General features: G+C 31.5%; 17 protein-coding genes and 1 non-coding gene across 18 annotated transcripts; 5 read left to right on the top strand and 13 right to left on the bottom strand. All coding sequences in view use genetic code 12, as the record gives it.

Moving 5' to 3' along the window:
- Positions 1–1,749: 1,749 nt before the first annotated feature.
- Positions 1,750–1,821, top strand: DFJ63DRAFT_t56. The gene has a single exon. It is a non-coding gene; the product is annotated as a tRNA-Trp (tRNA).
- A 179-nt stretch (positions 1,822–2,000) lies between these two features.
- DFJ63DRAFT_311539 (exosome non-catalytic core subunit) lies at positions 2,001–2,738 on the bottom strand (the record flags this gene model as incomplete). Its single annotated transcript, XM_064905781.1, has 1 exon — positions 2,001–2,738. The coding sequence occupies one exon, from the start codon at positions 2,736–2,738 to the stop codon at positions 2,001–2,003; it is 738 nt and encodes a 245-aa protein (XP_064763545.1).
- A 170-nt stretch (positions 2,739–2,908) lies between these two features.
- DFJ63DRAFT_322121 (glycosylphosphatidylinositol-alpha 1,4 mannosyltransferase I) lies at positions 2,909–4,114 on the bottom strand (the record flags this gene model as incomplete). Its single annotated transcript, XM_064907393.1, has 1 exon — positions 2,909–4,114. One exon carries the CDS (start codon positions 4,112–4,114, stop codon positions 2,909–2,911), a length of 1,206 nt encoding a protein of 401 aa, XP_064763544.1.
- Positions 4,115–4,279: 165 nt separating this feature from the next.
- DFJ63DRAFT_333816 (uncharacterized protein) lies at positions 4,280–4,825 on the top strand (the record flags this gene model as incomplete). The annotated part of the gene is made up of 1 exon (XM_064907916.1): positions 4,280–4,825. One exon carries the CDS (start codon positions 4,280–4,282, stop codon positions 4,823–4,825), a length of 546 nt encoding a protein of 181 aa, XP_064763543.1.
- A 30-nt stretch (positions 4,826–4,855) lies between these two features.
- DFJ63DRAFT_333815 (uncharacterized protein) lies at positions 4,856–5,782 on the bottom strand (the record flags this gene model as incomplete). Its single annotated transcript, XM_064907915.1, has 1 exon — positions 4,856–5,782. The coding sequence occupies one exon, from the start codon at positions 5,780–5,782 to the stop codon at positions 4,856–4,858; it is 927 nt and encodes a 308-aa protein (XP_064763542.1).
- A 534-nt stretch (positions 5,783–6,316) lies between these two features.
- Positions 6,317–8,317, top strand: TFG1 (transcription factor IIF subunit). The gene has a single exon (XM_064906837.1). The coding sequence runs from the start codon at positions 6,422–6,424 to the stop codon at positions 8,186–8,188; it is 1,767 nt and encodes a 588-aa protein (XP_064763541.1). The 5' UTR covers positions 6,317–6,421; the 3' UTR covers positions 8,189–8,317.
- On the bottom strand, positions 8,281–9,553 carry HGH1 (Hgh1p). Its single transcript, XM_064906836.1, has one exon. It carries the CDS (start codon positions 9,404–9,406, stop codon positions 8,303–8,305), a length of 1,104 nt encoding a protein of 367 aa, XP_064763540.1. The 5' UTR covers positions 9,407–9,553; the 3' UTR covers positions 8,281–8,302.
- An 85-nt stretch (positions 9,554–9,638) lies between these two features.
- On the bottom strand, positions 9,639–11,468 carry DFJ63DRAFT_285112 (uncharacterized protein; the record flags this gene model as incomplete). The annotated part of the gene is made up of 1 exon (XM_064904871.1): positions 9,639–11,468. The coding sequence occupies one exon, from the start codon at positions 11,466–11,468 to the stop codon at positions 9,639–9,641; it is 1,830 nt and encodes a 609-aa protein (XP_064763539.1).
- Positions 11,469–11,628: 160 nt separating this feature from the next.
- Positions 11,629–12,756, bottom strand: DFJ63DRAFT_62022 (uncharacterized protein). Its single transcript, XM_064909031.1, has one exon. It carries the CDS (start codon positions 12,507–12,509, stop codon positions 11,790–11,792), a length of 720 nt encoding a protein of 239 aa, XP_064763538.1. The 5' UTR covers positions 12,510–12,756; the 3' UTR covers positions 11,629–11,789.
- Positions 12,757–13,004: 248 nt separating this feature from the next.
- Positions 13,005–14,792, bottom strand: PDC12 (Pdc12p; the record flags this gene model as incomplete). The annotated part of the gene is made up of 1 exon (XM_064904764.1): positions 13,005–14,792. The coding sequence occupies one exon, from the start codon at positions 14,790–14,792 to the stop codon at positions 13,005–13,007; it is 1,788 nt and encodes a 595-aa protein (XP_064763537.1).
- Positions 14,793–16,205: 1,413 nt separating this feature from the next.
- DFJ63DRAFT_311531 (uncharacterized protein) lies at positions 16,206–17,576 on the bottom strand (the record flags this gene model as incomplete). The annotated part of the gene is made up of 1 exon (XM_064905780.1): positions 16,206–17,576. The coding sequence occupies one exon, from the start codon at positions 17,574–17,576 to the stop codon at positions 16,206–16,208; it is 1,371 nt and encodes a 456-aa protein (XP_064763536.1).
- A 331-nt stretch (positions 17,577–17,907) lies between these two features.
- On the bottom strand, positions 17,908–19,236 carry ERG8 (phosphomevalonate kinase; the record flags this gene model as incomplete). The annotated part of the gene is made up of 1 exon (XM_064905779.1): positions 17,908–19,236. The coding sequence occupies one exon, from the start codon at positions 19,234–19,236 to the stop codon at positions 17,908–17,910; it is 1,329 nt and encodes a 442-aa protein (XP_064763535.1).
- A 179-nt stretch (positions 19,237–19,415) lies between these two features.
- On the top strand, positions 19,416–20,744 carry TYR1 (prephenate dehydrogenase (NADP(+)); the record flags this gene model as incomplete). Its single annotated transcript, XM_064904755.1, has 1 exon — positions 19,416–20,744. The coding sequence occupies one exon, from the start codon at positions 19,416–19,418 to the stop codon at positions 20,742–20,744; it is 1,329 nt and encodes a 442-aa protein (XP_064763534.1).
- A 252-nt stretch (positions 20,745–20,996) lies between these two features.
- Positions 20,997–21,554, bottom strand: ARL1 (Arf family GTPase; the record flags this gene model as incomplete). The annotated part of the gene is made up of 1 exon (XM_064904862.1): positions 20,997–21,554. The coding sequence occupies one exon, from the start codon at positions 21,552–21,554 to the stop codon at positions 20,997–20,999; it is 558 nt and encodes a 185-aa protein (XP_064763533.1).
- A 289-nt stretch (positions 21,555–21,843) lies between these two features.
- DFJ63DRAFT_62016 (uncharacterized protein) lies at positions 21,844–22,839 on the top strand. Its single transcript, XM_064909030.1, has one exon. It carries the CDS (start codon positions 22,133–22,135, stop codon positions 22,787–22,789), a length of 657 nt encoding a protein of 218 aa, XP_064763532.1. The 5' UTR covers positions 21,844–22,132; the 3' UTR covers positions 22,790–22,839.
- On the bottom strand, positions 22,600–24,429 carry ZUO1 (zuotin). Its single transcript, XM_064906835.1, has one exon. The coding sequence runs from the start codon at positions 24,174–24,176 to the stop codon at positions 22,890–22,892; it is 1,287 nt and encodes a 428-aa protein (XP_064763531.1). The 5' UTR covers positions 24,177–24,429; the 3' UTR covers positions 22,600–22,889.
- Positions 24,430–25,272, bottom strand: QCR9 (ubiquinol--cytochrome-c reductase subunit 9). The gene is made up of 2 exons (XM_064906834.1): positions 25,118–25,272; positions 24,430–24,930 (listed from the first exon to the last, which is right to left on the bottom strand). Exons 1-2 carry the CDS (start codon positions 25,118–25,120, stop codon positions 24,739–24,741), a joined length of 195 nt encoding a protein of 64 aa, XP_064763530.1. The 5' UTR covers positions 25,121–25,272; the 3' UTR covers positions 24,430–24,738.
- TYS1 (tyrosine--tRNA ligase) lies at positions 25,220–26,865 on the bottom strand. Its single transcript, XM_064909020.1, has one exon. It carries the CDS (start codon positions 26,575–26,577, stop codon positions 25,354–25,356), a length of 1,224 nt encoding a protein of 407 aa, XP_064763529.1. The 5' UTR covers positions 26,578–26,865; the 3' UTR covers positions 25,220–25,353.
- Position 26,866: the final 1 nt, after the last annotated feature.

The following is a 26,866-nucleotide window of genomic DNA, read 5'->3' as shown; positions in this document are numbered from 1 at the left end:
AAAAGTTATCATAGTCGTCTACCCTTATGCTAGACGCCTTTAGTTTATTATTTCCAACTTTAATGTTAAGATATCTAGTATATATCTAGTTATATTAGATAAACTAACAAATGAAACTACTTTACTCGTATAATTTAGTAAAAGATGATGTCAAATTCATCAAAGCCTTAATTCGAGTTGCAAAAATTTGTCTAAAATTAAATTTTTACAGATTATTATTTTACAGGTTATCTAACTATTAGTTACTATAAATAATTTGATTAATCTTTTCTTAAACTACCCTAAAAATCTATTGAAGATAGGGTATGTATTGTTAGATTTGATATCTATCTTCTTCCTATCATGACTTTTTCTTATTTCATAGTATTTTTATACAGATAGTTGAAGCTTTCAAAATGTGTAAAACTGTAAAATGCCATAATCTGTATAAAATTTAAGGATCGTAAATACAAATTTAAAAAATTAGATTCATTGTTTTTATGTTATGAAGTTCTTGGAATGTTTTTGGTAATAGAATGATTCTATTAAGGATGAAATATAGAGTCTCAATATATTGAAAGATATGGGTGTGTTTTCGTCAATCTAGAATAGGATATTTAATTATACTAACGATATGACATGGCGTTTCTGTCAACCAGGTTGCGATTTGATATTTCTCATCGTATTCCCACTATTACTAACAACCATTTTAGAGTCATTTACTAACCTACTTAATTTTAGCTAAAATGTAATAGCTAAGAATTCTTTTTCTCGAATATGGTAATTTCTTTCGGCGTTTTGAAGTATAGTAGCTAATATACAAATTTATTTATTTATATATAATTATAAATTGTACTTTTATGTTTTACTCCACCAACATAAATTTGTAAATTGTAAACTTTACCTTTCTTTACTTATTTCTTTCTTTCTTCTTTACTCTCAGTAATGTTCAGAAATTATAAAATATTGCATGATATAGACGTTGAATCTTCAACTTCTTCAAATCCAGGCTAAAGACATCATATATAATCTTTGTGGATATCTTTACCAAATGGGATCTAGTTAATTCAATCTTGGATTTGGTAGCTTTGGTAATAAGCTTTATTGCTTTAGCAGTATCTAGATATCTACCTAATGAGATGATCACCTATCAAGTGTCTATGGTTTGTAGTATGTTAATAGAAGAAGCCATACTATTCGATCAATTGTGCTAACTTTGGTTAATTTAAGGTTTATTATAGACATAAATTATTATCTTTTTGGCTTGGCGGTACCTGTATATATTTATTTATAAACAGATAGCTATCATATCATTGATATTGACCCACTTATTCGAAATTAGGCTATTCTATAATCAAGACTTTGAATGTTTATAATTGAGTTTTAATTTAAAAAGTACTAGTTCATTGGATAATCTAAATTTTAGTTTAAAATATTCTAGTTAGATTTATCATCAATTTTTAACGGAAATTATCATACAAGTTTACTTACAGAATACACCTTGCTAAGCTCTTTAAGAACATAATACATAACCAGATTACAAATATCTGCTAAGGAATCATAAAACACTTCTCTTCATTGAGAATATATTATATTATAATTGAAATAAACAAGATATACCATCATTAAGGGTTCAAATTTAAATCGCAAGTTGCAAAAAATCAATAAAACATTTACAGGTTAACCATCAATTTTTACAGATTATGATCACGTGATTCGTTTCGAACTTGCATCTTCGGACAAACCTGAGAATTTTTTTAGTTTAAGGGTGATGCGGTGGCTCAATGGTAGAGCTTTCGACTCCAAATCGAAGGGTTGCAGGTTCGATTCCTGTCCGTGTCAATTCCTTTCTTTTTTATATTTTTTTTAAATATATTAAAGAAGATTAGCTGTAAATTATCTTAATGTCAACTACTTATCTACATTTGATATACGATTACCTTTTTATTCGAATAACTCTAATTTAAATGCATGATATCCTATTAATTCTTTTAAATATATAGTACAAACTGTAATGGACTTCAATTCTTTGCTAATTTTGAAGCTCTAACATTTCCATGTTTCCTAACTTCATCATCCATTAAATCTCTTAATCTGTGAGTTGCAGCAATCGCTATACCAAGGATAGATTCTAAATTATCAAGCGGTATTTTATCTTCCAACATTAATAATGCCAATTTTTCAGTCTTCCCTATAACACCAATCGTCAATGTACTTATATCTTTTTCTTCTAATCCATTTAAATCTAATAATGGAGTTTGATCATATAAACCAACACTTATACATGAGACATAATCATACATTGCTATACCAGCATCTATAAGAGCTAATGTTATAGCATTGGTTACACTTGCTAAAAGTCCACCATCTTGAGCTAAAACCGTCACATCGACTTGAATTAAAGTTCTAGGATATAAATGACACATTACACTTTGTTCAAATGTTCTTTCTAATGTAGCTTTTAATTCAACCATTCTCTTTTCAGACTTTGATCTCTTCTTTCTTTCAAATGTAGAAAAACTAGCCACTGAAAGATTCACTTCAATAGTAGCCTTTGTGGAATCAGCTTGTGATCTAGATGAAGGCTCCATTGGACCTTGAACCATGCAAATGACCTTAGTATTACCTTGTTCAACATATGATGAACCATCAGATGAATTTGGATGAGTATTGATCTTCGATTCAAATCGACGAAGTTCATTCCACCTTCGTCCATCTAATCTCAACCCTTCAGGGGAATATATTTCCATTCGAGACATTATGCTATAATGTTATGTAATAAAGTTGTCCTGTCTTGATAATCTAAACAGATCTTTAACAGTATCTAGTTCAACTTCAAATATTCATCTTCTTCATCGCACATATTTAAATTTTTTGAAAAATTATTACATGCAGGAAATATATATTTTTTGGAGGGAGACATATCTATCTATAAACTATTTATGAATTGTCCTAAGATATAACAATTAGAGAGGAAGAAGAAGATTGAAGCATAGAATAATCCATGATCGAATGTACTTATTCCTAAGAATTCCAATTGATATGCGAAATAAAGCCACAGACCTTGAGAAATTATCCATAATATAAGAAGAAATATCCCTTTTGCTGCAAATTTCTTACTAGTTAATGAAGATTGAGATAAAAAGTGTGGTAAGAAGATTAAGAACCATATGAAATATTGAGAAGTAATGACTTTATTGAAAGTCACAAAGGCAAATGTTTGTAAGAATAGGGATGAGATGATATCACGTTGAGCGAATACTAATGGAATCGCTACAGCGGAGATGAATAATTGAGGAATGAATGCAAATTTTTCAATATCTTGGAATGAAGGTGGGGTGGTTATGGATGACTTATAGTATAGTAAGACATTATAGATGGAAAAATTATGTCTGTGATCGATTCTTACTAAGTGATATAAATAACTTTCAAATAAGAATTCATATCCATAAAAGTAATACATCATCGCATTTAAGATACTGAATACTGAAAGTGATACCAATATAAATTGAATATTCTTAACATTTAAGAGATTAAGGATAGGGATATTTATAAATGGTTTCGATTTATTCGACAAATAGTAAGCAATAGCTGTTAAATAGATGATGGGATAGATCTTAAAATGAATAGCTAAACCCATCCATAATGCTGATATGAAAATATTATCCTTCATTAAAAAGTAGACAGATGCCATTATCATCACAGTCAATACACTTTCAGATGAACCTCTGGTACTAATTGTAATCACCATTGGATTCAATAACCATATGGAAGATAGTATTAATGCTTTTGAATGACTGATTTTACTTGTCTTTGAGATTTGAAGTAATTTACTAATGATATAACCAGTAATTAAATCACTGAACATGAATATGAATTTCCCAAAACTATATGTTTGTTCACTCCAACAGTTAGGAGTCAATATCCATGATAATAATGGAGTGTATCTATAAGTTTCTCTTTTATATGGCGACTCACCATTGTATACATAACATGCTGCATCTGAAAACACAACATAATCAATATCAGTATATTTCACCGTCATATACTTATCTTGATACAATCCAAATAAGAAGAATCCAATTCTTAATACCACTGATAGTATCAACACATGATTAAATGACAATTGAAACATAATTGAGTCCAATGTGAAGTAGATTGATTTGACATTCTTCACCATAATTGATAAAGTTTTTGGATCTCACATTTTTTTTTCACCACCAACCGTGTAAGTCAAAAAAAAATTGTGTTTGACTGATTCCCCACAGATAATCTTAGAACAGGAAATATATCACCAACCATGTCAACAAACCCTCAAGAAGAAGTGTATAAGGAATACTTAAACTACGACTGGAACTCATTTTCTGATTTCCAAGATGGTGTAAAACAAATTCTAGATAATTACTTAGATAATTTAAAGGAACTGAATCCATCCACAATTTCAATTCCAGCATTGGATCAACAACAATTAATAGAACAAGCTAAATCATTTTATTATTGTTCTCATACGGGAAATATCTTAAATATTGACGATTATACACAATGGAAGTTACATAATGGGGATAAATATGATAAAAATAAGAAAATAACTGAAATTGAAGAGGATGTTAAGCCAAGTGAAGAACCAGAAGCTACAACTGATAACGCTTCGTCCGATCCACCATATTCATCAAATTATCAAGAATTAGTGGAATTGATTGTTTCTGGTAAACCTGTTCCTGGTATAAAACATATCCCAGATACTGTTTTAAGTGATCAAAGTTCAACTTCAAAGGCAAGTCAAAGAGTTAAACCATGGGAAAAGAATAATACTTCTACAACTACAACCAGTGAAACTTTGAATTAAAAGTTTATATTTATATAAGATCTATATATATTAATGCAAAAATCTCATAGAAGCTTCAAACGCGGCTAAAGCAGCTGCATTAGCCGGGAATGATCTTAAGATCGAAGGACCAAACCCTCTTGTAAACCCTTTCAATCCTCTTTCCTTATGGATATGTTTAACAGCATCTATCCAACGAGGAAACTTTTTCTCTGATCGTATAGGACTATCAGTCATTATAGTTTGTTTAACCACATCAGCAGGATAAGCAAAGATCCAAAATACGGTTGCTGATAACCCACCAGCCCAGAAATTTATAGAAGGATTTGACATTTTAGTATTATTTTTAAACCATTCCGTAAATATTTCATATGATCCCCACCAAAAGATGAAATTTGTTCTAAAGATCATGGTTGATAATAATCCACTATAGATGCCTCGTATTCCTGATACTTTATATAACTTTTGAGCTACATCTAACGGACCAGTATAAACTTTAGATTTAGCATCATATTGAACTTGTAATCTTGCTTTGAATTGTTCAATGGGGGCCGCTACAAACGATACCGTCCATCCACTACCTAAACCAGCAATTATATGACCAAATAAAGGTAATTTCTTTTCTTCAGGGTATAATTGTTCATGAACTATTCTTCTATAAACATGTAATGAACCTAACATGACTGAATCCATTAATACCCATCCAATCAATGGAGGAGTGAAACCTTTATAAAAACCTTTAGGACCTTCATTCTTTAAAGTTTGCCATACACAATCCATTGGTCCCTTGAATCTTCCCTTTGCAGATGTTTGTAATCGTACTTTGATAGTATCAAAGGGATGACCCACGGCATTCTTGGTTACTCCAGAAAACATCCCAGCTATAAAACCAACATATCTTGGAGGAGCACCCTTTTCATGATGTTCTTGGCGGTCTAGTATTTCATCTTCTTTGTCTGTTACAGCCACAGATGACATATCTATAAGTAAAGTCTTGCTTGATTGAAGTGAAGTAGATGAATGTTGATGTAAGTTGGTTGATTTGATTTAGAGTCATAAAAAATTCCAATCGCTATTTTTCTGAGACCGTCACCGGCCACAAGGGCGCAACCAAATGTTTTTAAACTTTTGAATTATACTGTGATCTATATCATTTGAAAATAGATATAGTTATAGATGATTATGCTTACAGGATCTATAATTAGAACTTATTGAAGACACACTAATCCATTATGGTTTGAAAGTGCAAGAAGCAGAGCTAATCGTGGAAACAACTAACAAGAATACATCCATGTTACATTCTTTAGATTTCCTTGAACTAAACCAAATCTAACAGATTCCACTATTAGTAACTGCTCCATGATCTTACTATATAATTCTACATATAGATCATATCAACAATAATCTTTTATTATCCTAAATCATAAATTGCAGCTAAATTTCCATAGATCAAAGATGTCTCTCTAACGACATTTTATAATCACGCGACATTACTAAATATTTTTGTTCTGTTTGACATTTAAAGAAAATCAAATTGAATTTAACACTTACAAATATATCATCTTTTCATCTTTATCTGTTAGGATCAACCCAAACTATATCACCATATATTTGATCATGAGTCAGCCTCAGGTCAAAGTTGAAAGTAAAGTAAAGGAGGAGAACGAAGACAATGGTTTAAGTCTGGCTACTTCTACTACTACCACCAAAGTGAATGATACCAAATCAAATTCAGATGATGGATGGCAAGAAATTCCTTTGAAGTCATGTAATAAAGAAGAACTCAATGATATCAGATTCCATATCATGAAGTTTCAAACCAAGCAAGATGTGCGTATTGTGGAAGATTTCACCAAACCAGTAAGATTACATAGAAAGGATCCTCGTAATATTCAATTTCATTTAACTAGAGAAGAAATGGAAATTAGAAAAAGAGAACAAGAAGAACTCAAACGAGAGAAGGAAAGAAATGCCGAAGAAGCTGCTAATGTCAAAGCGGAAGAAGCCAACGATACATCTGTAAATGATGAAAATGTAAAGGATGATAAAAAAGTTAATCCTGAAATGGCTCAAGTTGCACCAGCAGGGGGAGCCAGAAAGAATAAGAAGAATTTATTCAAACGTAAAACCAAACAAGTTAATATCATGGATAGTGCCAAAAGAAAGCTTCGATATGAAGAATTTTATCCTTGGGTTGCAGAAGATTATGATGGTAAGAATGTCTTTGTAGGAAATTATGAAGGTGGTTCAGCTGATACCAATCATGTATTATTTGCATTTGATAAAGATGGATTCAAAGTGGTTCCTGCTGAAAAAGTTTATAGATTCACTCCTAGAAATAAATATGCCACTTTAACTCTTGAAGAAGCTGAAACTAAAATGGATAAACAAAATCATGTTCCAAGATGGTTAATGAAACATATGGAAGATAGTCAAACAGATCATAGATTTAGAAGAAATTTATTCACAGAAGGACGTTCTATATCAAGAAATACTAATGGTGGAGGGTTAAGAACAGTATCAGGAAGTGGCAATTTTAATGATAGAGATTCTGATCATGATGATTTAGATTTTGATGAAGAATTTGCTGATGATGAAGAAGCTCCAATAATGGATGGTGATGAAGAAGAAAATAAATTATCAGAACAAAAGATTAAAAAGGAAATGTTAAAAGCTGCTCATTTTGATGGTCAATCAGATGGTGATATTGATGAAGATTTAGATGATTTATTTGATACTGAAAAATCAAGAAAAGTTGATAAAGAAGGTAAAAAATTAAGAAAAGTTTTAAATAAAAGAGAAGGTGGAGTATATGATAGCGACGATGAAGATGATAATTTAAATCCATATTTATCTAAATCCGATCTTGAAAGTGATGAAAGTGACGACGAAGAAGTTAAAAAGGAAGGTGAAGACGAACAAGCTTTAGCCGATGATAAGAACAATGTAAATGTACCAAGAACTATCTTTGCTCTTGATGTTGGTGATGGTTTTGTTGTTATAAAGGCACCAACTGAATTCTTAAATGGATTTCCAAAAGGTGAATGGGTTGCCAATGGTAGAAAGAGATCTTCACCAGGTGTAACTTCACCAAAGAAGAAACTTAAAACTGAAGATAAAGGTGCAGTAGTTACCAAGGTTAGTGCATCACCTACTCCAGAAATCCAAGCTGTTGATTTAACTTCAGCTGGTCCAGATGGATCTTTAGTTACTATCCAAGAAGTATTGGATATTGTTATTGATAATCCATTAACCACCAAAGAATTACTTTCTCAATTAAAGAGTAGAGTAAGTGCCCATCCTGATAATAAACAAAGAATCATCAGTATAGTCAAACAAAAATTAAGATTACAGGACTCCAAATTAGTATTGAAAGAACAATAAATGAGATTATTTATTACATATATGATACAAATTGAATTTTTAGTTTAGTTTTTTTTTAGCTTTTTTTTAGTATAGGCTAGTTTATACAAATTAATGAAATTAATAATGCTATATTTACAAAATTTCTACGATTTTATCATCATCATCATCACTTTCTTCTTCTTCTTCTTCTTCTTCTTCTTCTTCCGCGCCTTCTGGAGCTTCATCTCTCATTAACATTTGTACTAATCTATCACATAAATCAGCCACACGTTCTTCTTCAACTGCTTTATGTAATTCTCTAACGATAGGATAGACTGATTTTTCTCTAAGGTATTCTCTTAATTGTTTAGTAGTAGTTAAAAGTAATAAAGATTCTAAATGAGTACAGATAATTTCTTTACTTGGATCTCTTTGTTTATCAGATGGTAATAATTGTAATTCTTCAGGCAAGTTAAACATATCATCTTCATCGATTTCTTCTGGACCAGCAATAGGTAATAAGATATAAGGTAATAAATTAATCTTTTCATCATTCATTAATTTCCAATGAGCATTAGAATCAAATAATGAATTTTTAATAGTGGAAGCAACCCCTTCTCTTCTAATTTTGGAATCGTATTTTTCAGTAAATACTAATAATTTAGAAATTGGGACCACATTATCATAAGCTTGTTCATTAATGAAATAATCTTTACCTTGACTGAATCTTGAAATATCAGCAAAGAAATAAGCTAAATAATCATAATTAGCATATGGATTTAATTTTCTATCATTACCCTTAACGAAACAATCCATTAAACAATCCATACCATGGTTTGATTCGAAAACTTTCTTTTGTTCATCATTATGAGTAAGAGCGATATCAAATACTTTATTTATAGCATCGTTCTTGGCTAAGTTGGTTAATAAAATACACATGATATCAGCATTGGAGTTCTTTATGTTAACGATTTGACCCACTAAGAACTTTAAATATTCGAAATCTTCCACGATTAAGTTTCTCATAGTGAGATCATCACATAAGTTAGCCAATACAGTGGTTGACTGTTGTACTGTGATCTTACCAGTTGATTTACTTAAAGTCTTTAAATCTTTGATAGCTTCATAATTACCATAACTGAACACTTGTTGATGGGCACCTTGGGAGTATCCCACTAAATTATCCAAAGCAATCAGGACCACGGCTGGTTGTGGGGAATGCAAAAGCTCCACTAACTCTTCTAACTCTGTAGGCATCGTCTATATTCTAATGTGATTAGTAACTGGTTTCTTCTTGCTATATCAAATCAAAAATTTTTTTTTTTTTTTTTCAGATTTTTTTTATTTTTTTTATTTTTTTTTTGATAGCGCAGAGATGATTAATAATTTCGCAGCTCTTTTTGAATGCAAATTATGTAAATTCTATTTAGTTGAAGTTTCTACAACGATAAGTTGTACTGTTTATATGTATTGAAACGTATTTAACTATCTAAGTGGCAAAGAATTCATCAGTTAAGGTATCTGTAACTTGTAAATAATAATAATAAAATGCTATGATATAATAGTGAGAGTCTAAGATAAGTCTTTCATCTACTGAATGAGCATGTCCACCACTGAAATGAATACCTGGCTCGTATCTAAAGATATTAGGAGTTAAATCCCAATACGATTTGGTATCAGTATTACCTCCTTCTACATATGGAGATGCTATGATGGTTTCATTCGATGAACCTACTAAATCTTCATACAAGTATCTTAATGAACCGGTAAAGATATCCCAACTACCACCTGAAGCTGGAGTGACCGGTGATGGTTCTAATGCCATGGTTGGAGTGAAGTTGAAATATCCATTGATAGTAGGTTTTTTAATTTCTTTATTATCAAAGATTATTCCTAAATCGAATTTGGTAGCTACTTCTTCAATTTGTCCAATAAGCTTATCAGTGACAGTTTTGACACTTTCTTCAACTGCAATTCTATGATTAACTAAGACACTAACATGTTCAGGTAAGGCGTTTGATTTCACTCCTCCTGAAATGATATCAATGGCTTGTGAGGTGGTGATAAGATACTTTGAATGTAATTGATTAGTAATATAATCCATAACTTTAGAATTTGAACTTTGATCTAAATGAGCTTTCAAAATACTCTTTTTAATATCAATATCAATCGAATCTGAATGTTCAGCTATACATTGTAAATGTTGTAATAATGGATTAGCATTAGTTATAATACTATCGAATTGAACATCTTCGATTTTATTTATCAATTGGGCTAAGATACCAATTGATGTATGATCTGGAGGTACAGATGAATGACCTCCTGGAGTGTATAATTCAATCACAGCATCCAAGTACCCCTTTTCAGAGGTTGATGGTAAGATAACTTTTAAACCTTCAACTTCAGTGAATCCTGTGGTACCTTCATCGATTATTTGGACTAATGATTGAGTACCATATTTATTTTGTAAGAATTTTGAAATTTCACCAGCACCAGTTCCATCTGATTCTTCATCATATCCAAATCCTAAGATGATAGTTCTTTCAGGCTTGAATTCACCTTCACTCAATAACAATTCAATCGTTTCTAATAATCCCACTAATAAATTCTTACAATCAGATACACCTCTTCCATATAAGAATTTCCCATCATACCCACCTTCAAAAGGAGGATAGGTCCATAAATCAATAGTTTCTTTCTGGACTGGAACCACATCTTGATGAGCAGTAAGTAAGATGGGTTTCTTATCAGCAGTACCTTCCCAAGTGAATACCAAAGCGAATTTATTCACTTTATCCACTTTTAAATGTTTATGGACCAAGGGGAAAGTTTGTTCAAAATAATGATGTAATTTTTCAAAATTTTCCCATAATGGTTCTAATTTATATAATTCTTCATGAGTTTCAGCTCCATTTGGATTAATCATATTATCATATACTTCAGTAGGGATCTTGACTGCACCAATGATTTTTTCTCGAGATTGAAGTTGAAAATCCTTATCATGTAAGATTTTATGTAAGGTTTGATTATTATAAAGATAAGGAAGGGGGTTTACTTTCTTTGGAATTGGGCATAACCCATCTGGATTAGAAGGGGCTAAACGAAATATATCGGACAATTGACTTTGAAAAGCTTCAAAATTATCACCATGTTGTTTAAGTGAAGTTTGAATGTTGCTAGATATAACTGATGAGAAACTGAATAATACAGTGGTTAGAGCAAGGATAGATACGACGATAATTTTGATTCTATTAAGCCTAGATCTGGCTGTATGTTTTGGAACCTGTCCAAATGGTGATAAATCTTTCTCTGACTCCATTTCTACTCAATTGAAGTCAGTTAAACCGTGCTTTATGAAGAAGAAAGTGGTATAAAATTCATATTTAATTGCTATTTGCTCAAATCTTATCTCGCTTTTGGTTCCCTTTTTTTTTCAGTTCCCATTTGAGGTATAAATCCGTTGTCTAAAATCGCGCCTATTTGTGTCAAGGCATTATCCATACGAGTACTCTACAATTACTAATTAATGTATAAATCTAACAACAATGAAATAACATATAGTTGTATCTAAAATATAATCTAACTATAAATAGAAGTGTTCTAAAAAATCAAACATCTGATAACAGCTGAACTGACTCTCTTAATATTGAGAGAAGAAAGCAATTTGATCAGCTAAAGCTTGTTCCTTAGCAAACTTAACAATAGGATCAGTGATATCTCCTCTAACTGTGAAACCATGGACAACACCAGAGAATAAATCAATTTGGTATCTGGCACCAATCTTAGTTAATTCCAATTCAGTTTGATGTCTTAATTCAACAGTGAAGATTGGATCAGTTTGAGCAGCAGAGATGATGATTGGTTTAGCAATGGCTTTAACTTCATCAAGGGTGACGAAAGATGGATGAGCAACGGCACCAGCATCTAATGGACCTTCCTTAGTTAAGTTATGAATAAGGTATTTAGCACCATAACAATAACCAATAGCACCAAAGAATTTTGGTTTCAATTCTTTCTTAACAGCAGCTAAGAATGGATCAACAATTGGTGAAGTAACATCTGGACCATGATTACCTAACCATTCCGATAAATCACCATGAGTAGCAGGAACAGGATCAGATTTTAAAATATCAGGGATCAAGACATGATATTTTTGTTTAGCTAAAGCATCAGCAATTAATAACACATTGTTATATTTATGACCGTAAATATCAGTAACAATGACAATGATTCTTTCATCACCATGTTCAGCACCAACTTGATAAGTGTCTAAACCAAAGAGAGTTTTATGAGTTCCAACTGGGGTACCTTCATGTAAAGAACCTTGAATACAACAAGCACCTGGAGGATTTGAAGCCATTTTGAAGTGAAAAGTTTTTGATGAAATTGTCTTTAGGAAGTATCTAATAAGTTAAATGATAACAAATTAAATCAATTGAAGATGTAGAAGTAAAATGAAAGTAAAAGGGAGGTTAATTGAAAGATTGAATCGGGATAACTAGTTTTGACGTAAAAGGGAGTGCGGATACCGAAATTTGAAATTTTATTGGGCAACCAAAGGGAACCTCCACAATAATACTAATAAAATTACTAAGCCAAATGAGCCCATACGGTTAAACAATTATGCTACCAGATTTGATTAATTAATTAATTAGAACATAATGCATTTATTTAAAACGTTAAGATTATAAAATTTTTGAATTTAATTTATCAACAAACTAAAAAAGTAGAAGAGGAGGAGGAGAAGAAAGGAACCAGTCATAAAAAAGAATAATAATGATTGAAAAATGATAATATATAGAAAGTATGTACTTTTTTAAATTAATTAATGAGGATTTGGATTTGATTAGATCTATTAGGATTGATTTTCAGCAGCTGTGATTTGAGCTTGTTTAACAAGATTGGCTGGAGCATCCATTCTTGGTAACATAACTTCAATCATTCTAATCTTTGAATTCTTACCAAATTCTTTATTCTTGAATAAAGCTTCAGCTTCACCAATAGTGGCGATTCTAATGGCATCATAATGTTTAGCTTTAAAAGTTGGTAATAAAGCTAAATTTTCCCATGGTTGAATATCATTATAAGAAGCATTTTCACCATGAATTAATCTTTCAATAGTATAACCATCATTATTTAAAACAAAAAGATATGGAGTAGTACCATGTCTAATCATAGTGGAGATTTCTTGAACGGTTAATTGTAAAGAACCATCACCAACAAATAAGATAACTCTCTTATCTGGATCAATTTCTTGAGCAGCCATAACAGCTCCTAAAGTAGCACCAACTGCAAACCCAATTGAACCCCATAAAACTTGAGAAATACCAATAGTATTATTTGGGAATCTGGATTGAACAATACCAAAAGCTGAAGTACCAGTTTCAGTAAGAATAATATCTCCTTCTCTAAACCATGATGAAACTCTAGTCCATAACCATTCTTGAGTTAATTTAACATCACCAGTGGCTGGAGTATTGGCTAATTTAATTTTTGGAACTGGTTTAACTTTATAATGAGCAGAAGCTGGACCAACTCTTGAATTTAAAGTTTGTAAAGCTTCTTTCATTTGAACCCCTGGGAAAGTAGCTTGTCTAATTTTAGTATGATCAGAATGGAATTCAATAATATTTTTAGTCTTGTATGAATATGAGAATGAACCAGTGTTGAAATCAGATAATAAAGCACCAACAGATATAATTAAATCGGCATTTTCAACAAATTCTTTAACTTCTGGTTTAGATAAAGTACCAACATAAACACCACCAAATCTGGCAGCAGCAGTTTTACCAACACTTAATCTGGCAGTAACTTTTTGAATTAAATTTGGATCATCTTCAAATAACTCACCATCAACACCACCTTCATCAACTGAACCTTTACCCATTGGAGTAGTGAAAACAGGGAATTGAGTAGTTTCAATTAAAGTACGAACTTCTTCTTTAGAATCATGTCTTGAAGCACAAGCATCAACTAAAATGATTGGATTTTCAGCTTTATGAATCAATTCTAATACAGTTTCAATAACTTCTTCTTGAGCATCTGGATCATTTGGTTGTAAAGCTAAATCAATAGGAGTTTCTAATAAAGAAGCTGGAACTTTTAAATCAACCAAATTAGCTGGTAAACCTAAATAAACTGGTCTTTGTCTAATCCAAGCAGTTCTAATACATCTATCAATTTCAGCGGGAGCAGAATTAATATCAGAAATAAAAGCAGTGGTTTCAGAAATATTGTTGGACATTCTATGGAAAACAGTGAAATCACCATTACCTAAAGTATGATGTAATAATAATTGTTTAGCTTGAGATGAGATGGATGGAACACCTACAACATGTAATACAGGAACATGTTCAGCATAAGAACCAGCTAAACCATTTAAAGCAGATAATTCCCCAACGCCAAAGGTGGTAACTATACAACCTAAACCTTTAACTCTGGAATAACCATCGGCAGCATAGGCAGCATTCAATTCATTGGCGTTACCAGCCCATCTTAAGGAATTCTTACCATGAGCTTCTTCAACTTCATAAATTTTATCTAATAAGGATAAATTGAAATCACCTGGAACACCGAAAATGGTATTAACTTGTAATTGATGCAATCTTTCGAAAAGATATCTACCTAAAGTAATTTCAGCCATGATTGATAAGTCAGTGGATTAATTGTTTTGAATGTAATGTAATGGTTTTGTAACTTTGATAGTTAATTGTTTAAATAATTTGATGGGGGATTTTTCAGATTTTAATTATGCGTATACCTGGAAAAATTCAAATTTTTATGATTTCTATAAATAGGATTTTGTAATTTTGCAATTGATACCAGTTATGGAACTATGTATGCAATTGATAATATGGTTTTTAATTATATTTGATGGAATATAAAAGTGAAGAATTAAAAGACTAAAAAGAACAAATCTGAAAATTATAAATTTAAAAGATGTTAAACCCCATTTATATATTGTTTAAAATACATCACCACTCACCATCTCCTTTGTCCTTAAATTTGAAAATGGACGTCGTTCACATAATTAAAAAAAAAAAATAAATAATAAATAAATAATAATAATAATAATAATATGTAAGGTAATTAATGGAAGGAGACCACCAGTCATCGAACCACCCTCATGTTTAAAATTAAGAAATCAGTTGTTTTTGGTGGATTTCGGAAACTTAACTGGAACAGGAGGAGTGCAGCAGTGCAGGGAGGGCAAGCAAAAATTAGTTACTGAACCCAATTTTTTAGTGACAGATTCCACACAGAACAATTATTTTAAATCACAAAATAGTTAGTCAATCGGATGATAGACCTCCTCTGTAACAACATACATAGTTAACATAAATTATACGGTATACTCCTCTTCATTAAGGTATCCTTAACCATCTATTTTAGCCACCGACCATCGCATCCCTCCCATCTCTCTCTCCCTAGGCGCATCCCCCCTAATTCTTCTTAATTTCCATAAGCGCATGGCCTGATGGTCTTTAGCACATCTTCTTTTTTTCCTGTTCTGTCCGTGTATGCGCATACCCTGTTTTGTGGCAGTATGCGCTAACAAGTCCCAACCCATTCCATTTTTCCAATGCGCCTCCCTAAATGCATACTAAATCAAAAAGGTCACCCTCAAATGGATCATTATTCTATTATCCGGTCTCTTACCATTTTCCTTAACTATGGATGCGTTTACAGGGTTATGCGCCAAGATGACCTGATCATCTTTATCCCATTATTCATTTATGTTCTTGATCTTTATTATTTCACAACTTCAAGATCAACAGTACCCTTAACCATAATCAGTTACATCATAATCATAATCATCTGTCATTATGCTTCTTGTTCTTTCTTTGTGATTATTTATAATTCATGCATCAGATTGATATCGGTTGCATTTTTTTTTTATTTTTATCGATTATTACTTAATTTAGGTTAACATTAAATCATATGATCTATGGATGGATGTATGTTTGTTTACTTTAAAGTTAACCGTTAAACTTTTCTACCGTTTACTGCTTGATTTGACATATTATACATTCAATTAAACTACTATTAATATTACCTAATTTATAGATATTTCATCATCACTATAATCATTATACTCATTATCACCTACTTGATCATCTTTAATCTCTTCAGTCATCTCATCCTTAGTAACACCCACCTCTCTTTTCTTACTCCAACGCCTCCAATGATAATACCCTGATAACTTCACTTTTAACCCCTTATCATAATTCATAGCACTTAACACTTCAAATATCACGCTAATCAATATCAAAACGATATTAACAACTGCAAATATAGTTAATGATATCCTTCCTGGGAAATAAGATCCCGGAATAATGTCCGCACCATAAGCAATATCATATTTAGTATAAATCAGGACGAATTTAAATATTATAAAAGTTAACCCTAGTAAAAATCCACATGTTGTAAATATCGTTAGATAAAGATATTCGCGACATGTTGCAAAATCACTCATGATTAAAATTATTAAACTTACCGGGAAAGCAGTAACAGTAAGAATGAATTGTTTAGGAGTGGTATTAACATTAGTATCGATTATAACTAATGATTGAATTAAGAACCCAATAAAGAAAAACCCTTCAAATATAACCAATGATCGATGAATTTGAAATATATTATACATTCGACGGATCTTTAAATTAGCTCCGATTTTATAATATCGTGAAAATTCTAAACTTTTCCTTAATCGGAATTGGAAAATCACTACTTGTACCAAAAACAATATCGCAGTAAGCCCTATCATGACGATATTTATGATTCGAATACTTAATCGTTTTGAATCTTCATTAACCATATAGATCTCCAACGTAAGTCTCAGTTCATGATATTGAATCCCACAGAAGATTATCATACATCCATAGAACATTAGCAACATGATTATAAGAAGATAATTCTTAGTGGTTATCCCAAGGTATGTTAAAAGGATTTGAAAAATCATAGCAAATACAAATATGGCCACGTACATTGATATTTCGGTATATTTCGAAACGGCAAAATCAGTCTCATGTAAATGAATCATGACAAGGATATAAACTTCTAATAAAATGACTATAACAGCAGATATGATTGAAATAATCATGAATATTCGGGCACTGGTATTAAATTGAGGAAATCGTTTCGTATATATCGATGATTCAGAAATACTTCTTCTTTTCCCCTCTGAATCTAAATTATTAAGGTATAATTGGGAATCCAAGTATTGTTGATGGGGTATGAACTGATCTCTATCAGTTCTAGAATAATCATCATCAGAACCGACTTCTTCATCATAATTTAATGGTCCTGATTTAGCATTGTCTAATAATTCATTCATGGCATGATTTTGATCTGATCGATTCAATCTCTGGGGTTGGGCTACTGGTGTAGGCCCTAGTAGTACATCATTTGGTTCAATATAAGATGACATTATGAGCTCAACTGAATAACCATTGACGTTTTAAAATTAATAAAATATACTTAGATAAGAGAAATCAGCCTTTCTTTATATGATGATTCTTTTTCGTAAAATTTGGGGTCAAAGCCTCACTCAGGAACCAAAAGAAAAAAAACGAATAATGACTAAAAATAGAATTAATTTTTAAATGGTGCCATATGTTATTAAACCGTATGCAAAGAACAACTTGATATGATTATAGATGACTTGAAGAATATGTCAAGAAAATTCTATTCATTAAATTTGAAATCTATACAACTACTTCTACTTTCTGCAACTTTTTATATTAAATGAATTATCTAATTTACAATCCAATGTAATCTTCTACATTCTCTTGTTTAACACCTTCTTCTTCTTCATGTAAATTCAACCATGTAACATTCTTAAACTTTTCATCATGTTTCGTTTCTTTAATAATATCTTCAATATATTGATCAATCACTAATAAACATATCGCGTCGTATCCTCCTGCTCCTGGAACTACTCCTCCAAAACTACCTGCTAATAAATTGCAATTATCAAGTAATTCTGTTTGTGATTCTGGTTCAACATCTGCTCCTGATAGTTTGGTTAATGATTGTAAGTTTAATCTGATTTGATTGATAGCATCCGATAATGCTTTGAATTGAGGCGATGATGATGAAGTATGTGATTGGTTTATTTCGGTGATATACTTTTCTGGATCTTGATTATAAAATTGATGTAAATCATGTAAGACCTTAATTAAATTCTCATTACTTGCATTCAAATTATGATATAATAAATCACTCTCTTCAAGTTTTTCACGTTTCCAATTTAAGATCTTACTTACTAATTTAGGAGTTTCAGATCCCCCTTCAATATCACCCATTAATAATCTGATTTTAGGTGGTAAAGTACATTGATCATGATTGAAATCCCATTCAGATTCAATCAAACTTTTTAATTCGTCTATATTATTCACATTATCACCTGTTAAGAATGGCTCAATTAATGATGGTTGAAATCTCTTATATATAATGGATCCATATACAGCAGCTGCCACATCAAATCCTGATCCAATCTTCTTTTGAGCATAACAATGAGCTATTTGAGCACAATTATGAACAATATGTTTAGAAGTATTAGTATTGAATTGAGGTTCAAAGTATGATAATAATGCAATGGTTAATACTGTGACTAAACCTGCGGATGATCCTAATCCTGTCTTTGCCACTTCATTGATTGCTTTTTCATGGTATAAGAATTGTTTATGACCATTGGAAGATACTTCTGAAACAGTGTTTTCTTGAGAATGATATCCAGCATCAGAATAAATGGTTATATTGATATTGAAATTATGTTTAGGTTGAATATAACTTAAGATAGTAGCAATGGTAGCTTCTATAAAGGGATTCTTTCTTCCATTAATCTCTTTCAAATCCTTAAAGTACTTGTCACCATCAATTATATACTCCCATTCACCTTGTTTGAATTGGGGTGATGAAATCTTGATCCTCCTTCCATTAGTCGAGGTGGTGATATCGGATTCCACAATAGAATGCATTCGAGATGACAATGCTGTAACATATGAATTGTAAATTGGATCTAATACCAAGTATCCACCCGCTATCAACGCCTTCCCTGGAGCACTGAAAGCTCTTGATTGACCCATTCTTCTCTTGATTTGTTGGTGGTGTAAATAACGTGTTTATGATTTTTCAAAACTTTTCAAAGATCTGAATATTTTTTTTTGGTTTTGGTTTTGCGGTTACTCATAAAAAGTTGGAGTTATAAAGTTCACACCACACGATACTTATAATTACACCACCATTCAGATATAACAACAGCATAATGGTGAAGTTCACAGTTGAGGAAGAAGAGAAACTCAAACACGAGAAAACGATTGGGATCATTGGATTGGGTGATATGGGAGCACTTTACGCCAAACGATTTAGTGAAGCAGGTTGGAAAGTAGTAGGATGTGATAGAGAAGATATATTCAATACAACTGTGGATAAATTCAAAGATGAAAAGTTCACCGTGTTAAAGAATGGTCATTACGTGTCTCGTATCTCAGATTATATCATTTATAGTGTGGAAGCTGCCAATATTGATAAAATTGTATCATTATATGGACCATCTACAAAATTTGGAGCTATAGTTGGAGGTCAAACATCTTGTAAAGCTCCTGAAGTAGCAGCGTTTGAAAATACATTACCATCTGATATCGAAATAGTTTCAGTTCATTCATTACATGGTCCTAAAGTTAGTACTACCGGTCAACCATTAGTTTTAATTCAACATCGAGCTAGTGATGAAAGTTTTAAATTTGTGGAATGTTTAGTATCTTGTCTTAAATCAAAACATGTTTATCTTTCCGCTAAAGAACATGATAAAATCACCGCTGATACCCAAGCAGTTACACATGCCGCTTTCCTTTCTATGGGGGTAGCTTGGAAATCATCAAATCAATACCCCTGGGAAACTCCTAAATGGGTTGGAGGGATTGAAAATGCAAAGATTAATATTTCATTACGGATATTTTCGAATAAATGGCATGTTTATGCTGGACTTTCTATTACTAATCCATCAGCTCATGATCAAGTATTACAATATTCTAAATCTACTAGTGAATTATTCCGATTAATGATTCAAGGTAAAAAATCTGAATTAAGAGAACGATTATTAAAAGCTAAAGATTTTGTGTTCCATCATATTAGTGAAACTAATGATTTATTATTAGATGATGATATTTTACAAAAATATTCTTTAAGTAAAGTTCCACCTGGTGGTAGACATCCAAATTCTCATTTAGCATTGTTAGCTATTGTTGATAGTTGGTATAATTTAGGTATAGTACCATATGATCATATAATTTGTTCAACTCCATTATTTAGAATATTTTTAGGGGTGACAGAATATCTTTTCTGTACTCCTGAATTACTTAATGAGTGTATAGAAGTTGCGGTTGATGATGTTTCATTTAGAGAAGAAGATTTGGAATTCACTATAGCTGCTAGAAATTGGGCTAGTATAATTACATTTGGGAATTTTGAATTATATAAGTTAGAATTTGAGAAGACACAAAAATTCTTTCAACCGATGTTTTCAGAAGCTAATGCTATTGGTAATGAAATGATTAAAACCATTTTAGAAAGAGTTAGAGAAAGAGAAAGTTAAACTTAAAAATATTTGGTAATAATATAAATTGTATTAGATAAATATAAAATTATTATAAGTACATAAATAGAAGGGTTAAATATTTTCGCTTTTTATGGGGAAGAAGGAAGAAGGTGAATAATGACAAAGGATTATAGATATTTTTTATGTGTGTATAAGATGTATGAAAAGTTTTGATCTCTAATTTTTAATTGATGATGATATGACGGGGGTGGTATGCTGGAGGGAGGAGTGACTGTTGATTTCAGTTAATTATAATTGTTCATCTTTTATAACATCCATTAACCAATCTAACCCTTCAGTTAAACCTTCACCTTTAATAGCACTTGAAGCTACAATACTCCAACTTCTATCTTTAAGATCAGTTAAATTAAGAGCTTGAGATACTTCAGCAGCAGTCATAGCACCAGCTTGATCTTGTTTATTAGCAAATACTAATAATGCACTATCTTGCAATTCTTCTTCTTTTAACATGGTATGTAATTCTTTACATGCAATGTCAATACGATCTTTATCAGTTGAATCAACCACGAATATTATGGCAGCAGTATTACTATAATAACATCTCCAATATGGTCTTATCGAAGTTTGACCACCTAAATCCCATATATTTAAAGTTAAATTTTTATATTTTAAAGTTTCAACATTGAATCCAATGGTTGGTTTGGTGGTTACCACTTCACCTAATTGTAATCGATATAACACAGTGGTTTTACCTGCTCCATCTAACCCTAATATAAGTATTCTAATTTCTTTCTGTACTCCCCATAATTTACTGAATATCCCAGCAAAACTGAATGCTTGACCCATATTTGTTTAATGTTGATGATATGATACTATATGGATGACGACACTATGTGTATGTTGATATATGATATTACAACTGATGAAAGAAGTTGTAAAATAGGTTGGACCAAATGAAATTAATAATCAGATTTATGAACACCGTCAGTCAGTTTATTATGCGTAATTTTAAGATCCCTGCGTTTCGTCAATTTACCTTAGAATGATTGATCTTAGGTATGGACTAATTTGAAGCTGGTGATTCCCGATGTAGATATGATATCGAGATCTATCTAGATGAAATAATATATGATCTGTTTTAAAGGTTGGGATGGCAATGTTTTGGTAAAACCACAGACCGTGAAAACAGAGCACTCATTTTCAGTGTTGGCAAAAATGACAAAAAAATGCGTCATGTGATTGACCATGTGATCTTTTTTTAGTTTAGTGTCTCCTTTTTAAACTGTCATGACACAGACCAAGAAATTGACTGATGTTTGATATAGAAAGTATGGATTGATATTGATATAGATCAGAATTAGTTCAATTCATATTTTAATATAGTATAATTATACTCCATATACAGTCATACACATATAGTTACAATGTCAGAGGCCCCTAAAGGTATATTAAGGAATAAAAGAGATTCCAATCCAAATATAATTGCTCCAGACCAATTGGATCGTCAGGAAGTTATAAAGAATACTCAACTTAATGCTCAATTGGCCCAACAATATTCCAGTGAAGGAGATAAAATAAGAGCTTTGTTAGCTGAAAAGAAGAAACATGATCATGATGGAGAAGAGGGTGAAGGTGGAGAACATACTAAAGAAGGTGGTGATGATCAAAATCATGATCATCTTAAATGGGATGAATTGAATCTATATCAAACTGAACAAGAAAAATCAGCCACCATGAAGATTGATGAACCAAAGACTCCATATGAAGGTGGTTTCAACCCTGATGGTGAATATTATCGTGATGATCCTGAAGATGGTTTGAATGGTACTGATCAAATTCCTGATTTTGAATTAGGGGAAAGTGAATTTGATAATCTGAAAGATAAAAGTAAAATAGAATCCCTTCATGGCGGAGAGGTGATTAAAGATCCAGAATATGATGGTGATGAAGATAATGATGATGAAGAGGAAGAAGAAGAAGTTTCAGCTGAAGAAAGACATAAAAGATTTGAAGAAATGAGAAAGGCTCATTATCATATGAAAGGTGAAGTATTACATCATAAAGTTGATTTAGATGAATAAAACTATAAAATCATATAGCTTGATTAAATGTATATCTAATTTTTTTTTTCTTTAACTTTACTAATTTATATTAATTGTACTTAAATATATATGGAGGGTTCTAAGCAGAGAAATATTTCAAGTATGAAGCTTCAAGTTTACCAGCACCAACCAAATCTGAAATAATTGAACTGAAAGCAGCTTTAACAGTAGCAGCATCAGCTTCAACAACTTTTGATGAAACATCAGCTAATTGAAGATCATCGAATTTTTCAAGTAATAAATCAACATCAGCATCAATAGCAGCTGATTTATCAGCATCACCGAAATAATCAACATCTTTAACTGAACCTCTAACATTTCTCTTTTGTTTCTTTTTAGCAGCTTTAGCAGCTTCTTTAGCCTTTTTAGAATCAGCTTTCTTGGAAGCATTTTCTACAGCAGCCTTTTTGGCAGCTTCTTCTTCAGCAGCCTTTTTAGCAGTAGCTTCTTCAGCAGCTTTTCTTGATCCAGCTTCCTTTTCCCATTTCTTAGCAGCTTTTTCCTTTTTAGCAGCTTCCTTGAAATTCTTAATTCTTGGATCTTCAGCATGAGCTCTTTCAACTAAATCTATTAATCTTTTATTATCTTCTTGCTTTAACTTCTTTCTTGAAGCAATATTTTTACGTTCAATATAACGTTTATGATCTCTATTGGCAGTATCATCTGGAACATCTTCATCTTTAAATTCAAAAGTTCTCCAAGAATCAAATTTACCCCAGAAACTATAAAAGGCATCAACTTCATCTTTAGTTAATTCAGGTCCTCCTAATTGAGGAACTGGTTGTTTTTTAGAAAATCTTGATTCACTTTCAAATACTGGACCCCAAGCTTCAAAGAAATCATATTCAGATTTAGCAGCTGGAGGTTTAACATTAGCACCTTCATCAACAGAATCATATTGTTGTCTCTTGGTGGAATCTAACATAACTTCAAGAGATTTTTGAATGATTTTAAAGAAATCATCTTGATCTAATCCACCGGAAGCAGATTTCTTATCTGGATGATGTTTTAAAACTTGTTTTCTATGAGCTCTTCTAATTTGATCTTCAGTAGCTCTGAATCTTAAATGAGATAACCCTAACACAGCATAAAGATCAGCAGTTTTCCATTCTCTTGGATCATGAGCTAATAACTCATCAGATTGTTCTTCGTCGCCTAAATCTTCATCTTCGTTTTCTTCCACTTGTTTCACATTCTTTTCAGCTTCTAATTTTTCAAATTCAGACCAAGTATGACCTCTTAAAGTTCTTGAAGCATGAGCTAAAAAGTAACGACCAACAGGTTCTATAGGACGACGGATTGGAGTAGTATATGGGGATCCAGCAGTGAAGGATTCACCGGAACCAGATGGTAAAACGATAGACATTGTCTTGGTATAGTATATGTTCTTTTCTTATGAAATCAGAATCTTTAAACCTTTCTGTTTTTAGCTTCATGGTGAAAAAAAAAATTTTTGTGATGAAATGGAAAAAAAATTATCATACTGAAGATTACGCGAACTTTCATTAACTCAGTAAATTACAATAGGTTTAGATATTATTGAAGTGATAACTACAATCAATGGTTAAAAGAGATATGTTGGTTGTATGAATGTATGCTACAACTCTACAATGACTTGAATTGATATTAAATAGATAGTTGATTTAAAATGCTGTAAAAAGAAATAAATAACTATGTATCAGAATGAACATTAATAAAATTGTGATATGATGTAGTGTTTCAAAGATTCAATTGTTAAATCAAGATGGTATGGTATGGTACAGGAATATGTATTTAATCATTGACACTCATTCAACATAGTTTCATTTATAGTATACGAAGAAAGAAATATATGTGTGATGTGTGGGTTGTTGTCTAACTTTATCAGGAATAGGTTTATGACTGTTTGATGGAGTAAATGGGATTATAGAATGATCAGATTAATAAATCTATTCGTCATCTTCTTCTTCACCGGCACCTTCAAGGAATTTAACTTTAACATCTTTCCATAATTTACCTTTATTATGATTTTCATACCATTTAGTAACTGTTACATCAAAAAAAGTTTGGAATGCAAAGGCTCCACCAAAGATAGTGGCAACATAGATGGAATTTCTTTGAAAGAATTGAGTAATAAAGGACTAGAGAGTATAAGTTAGTATCTTGTTATTCTGATAAATGATTAGAAGTCATCATTGTTGTTTGATGGAGATTCATCTATATGATTCAAACTGTCATTCAATGAGTATGAAAGCAAACTCAAAAATGAATCAGTCTTCTTCCAAGTAACAAGTATCATTCAACGTAGACATTGTAAGTTTTACATACCATTATATCTTGTTATGTGATTTGATTCTTCTTTAAAAGCTTACAGCTAATTCTATAAATGGTTTACAGTTGATTTTTTTTTTTCAGTTGGTTTGGTATAATACAATTTTGAGCATGAATTGATTGGCTATAGAATTGGTACATGCACGCACATAGTTAAGACAAGTTAAGTATATATATATAAGTAGATTCTATAAACTAAGTATAAAAGATTCTATAAAGATTGTAAGATTAATCTATTCTAGTTTAGTATATTCTAAGGTTTCAGTGATAGTTTCAGTGGCAGAAGCTGGAGCAGTTTCTGGAGCTGGAGATTCACTTTTACCAGCACCAGGATATCTTGAACCTTTATCTTTAGACTTTTTCACTTTCTTTTCACCTTTTGGATTCACTTCAGGATAACCATTCTTTTGAGCAGCTTGGAATTCAGGACTAGCATCGAATTGGGTTCTGATTGGAGCCAATAAATCAACAATTCTTTCAGCTACACCTGATTTAAGATCAACTGGAGATAATTTTTCACTTTCATAATCAGCTTTTAATTCATCAATTGAAGTATAAGTAATTGGACCACCATATTTTTCAGGTCTATTTATTTCTAATTTGAATACACCTTCTTTATCAGCTAATAATTCTTGAATTGGTTGAACAACAAATTCAAGGAAAGCAATTAACCCATTATCTTTTATATCACCTGGAGCACAATAAGCACTATTAACCTTCTTTCTTACTACTTTTGGATCTTCAATAATATCAATTTTAGAATTTGGATCTGAAGCACTCATTTTACCACCTTGACCTAAACCTGGAATCATATGATTCATTAAATGAGCTCTCTTTTTATAACCAAGACTTGGTAAGTTTTCTTCAGCTAAAACAAAGATTTTTCTTTGATCAACACCACCAAATTGAGCATCAACTCCTAAATGTTCTTCATCAAGAGCTTGCATTAATGGATAAATCAATCCTGATAATAATGGATTAGAAACTTGTTTAACCACATCGGCACCAGCTCTTTTAGCATCATTTTGAGAGACAATATTGGATAATTTAAAAATATCTAAAGTATATTTTTCACCTAATTGATAAGATGAACCAGTAGTGAATTTTAATTTATTAATTGGAACATTAATAGATGTTAAAATAGATTTAACCACAAATTCATAATATTTAGCACGATATTGAACTACTTCTAATGGAGCTTTCATATTATCTAAAAAGGCATGTAAATCAGCTAAAAGAATAGTAACTTCACACCCAGCCTTTAAGAAATGAGCTAATTTAATCATTGGTACAAAATATCCACAATGTGGTTTACCAGTTGGAGCAGTACCCCAGTAGAGTCTTAATGGTCTCTTTTCCTTTTCCAATACATCTTTAATGATTTGAGCATTTAAGACTTCTTGTAAGTCTTTGGTGATCCATCTGTATTGCTCTTCAGGCGAAAGTTCAACGGACATGATGATGATAACTGATGGTGAAACTAACTTTGATTGATCTGGTTAAATTAAAAAAATTTGTTCATTTAAATTTGAGTCACAAATGAAAAAAATTTATACTGACGGGTCGCACTATCAAATATTTAAGCTAAGCTAAATTTGGAACCCTAAATTAAGACCCTATTGATAACAACAAGTTATGAGAGATTGGTGCTGTTGAAGATTGAAGTTGTTATCTGTAAATTTAGAAGCATTCATGATCATGTGAAATGGTTACTTATCTCTACACTTAGAATTATAACCAGTACAT

The sequence above is a fragment of the Scheffersomyces coipomensis genome (assembly GCF_036884675.1).
Source record: "Scheffersomyces coipomensis strain NRRL Y-17651 chromosome Unknown DFJ63scaffold_2, whole genome shotgun sequence".
NCBI lineage: Eukaryota > Fungi > Ascomycota > Pichiomycetes > Serinales > Debaryomycetaceae > Scheffersomyces > Scheffersomyces coipomensis.
The sequence above is the reverse complement of the archived record's forward strand: the minus strand, read 5'-3'. Positions and strand labels throughout refer to the sequence as shown.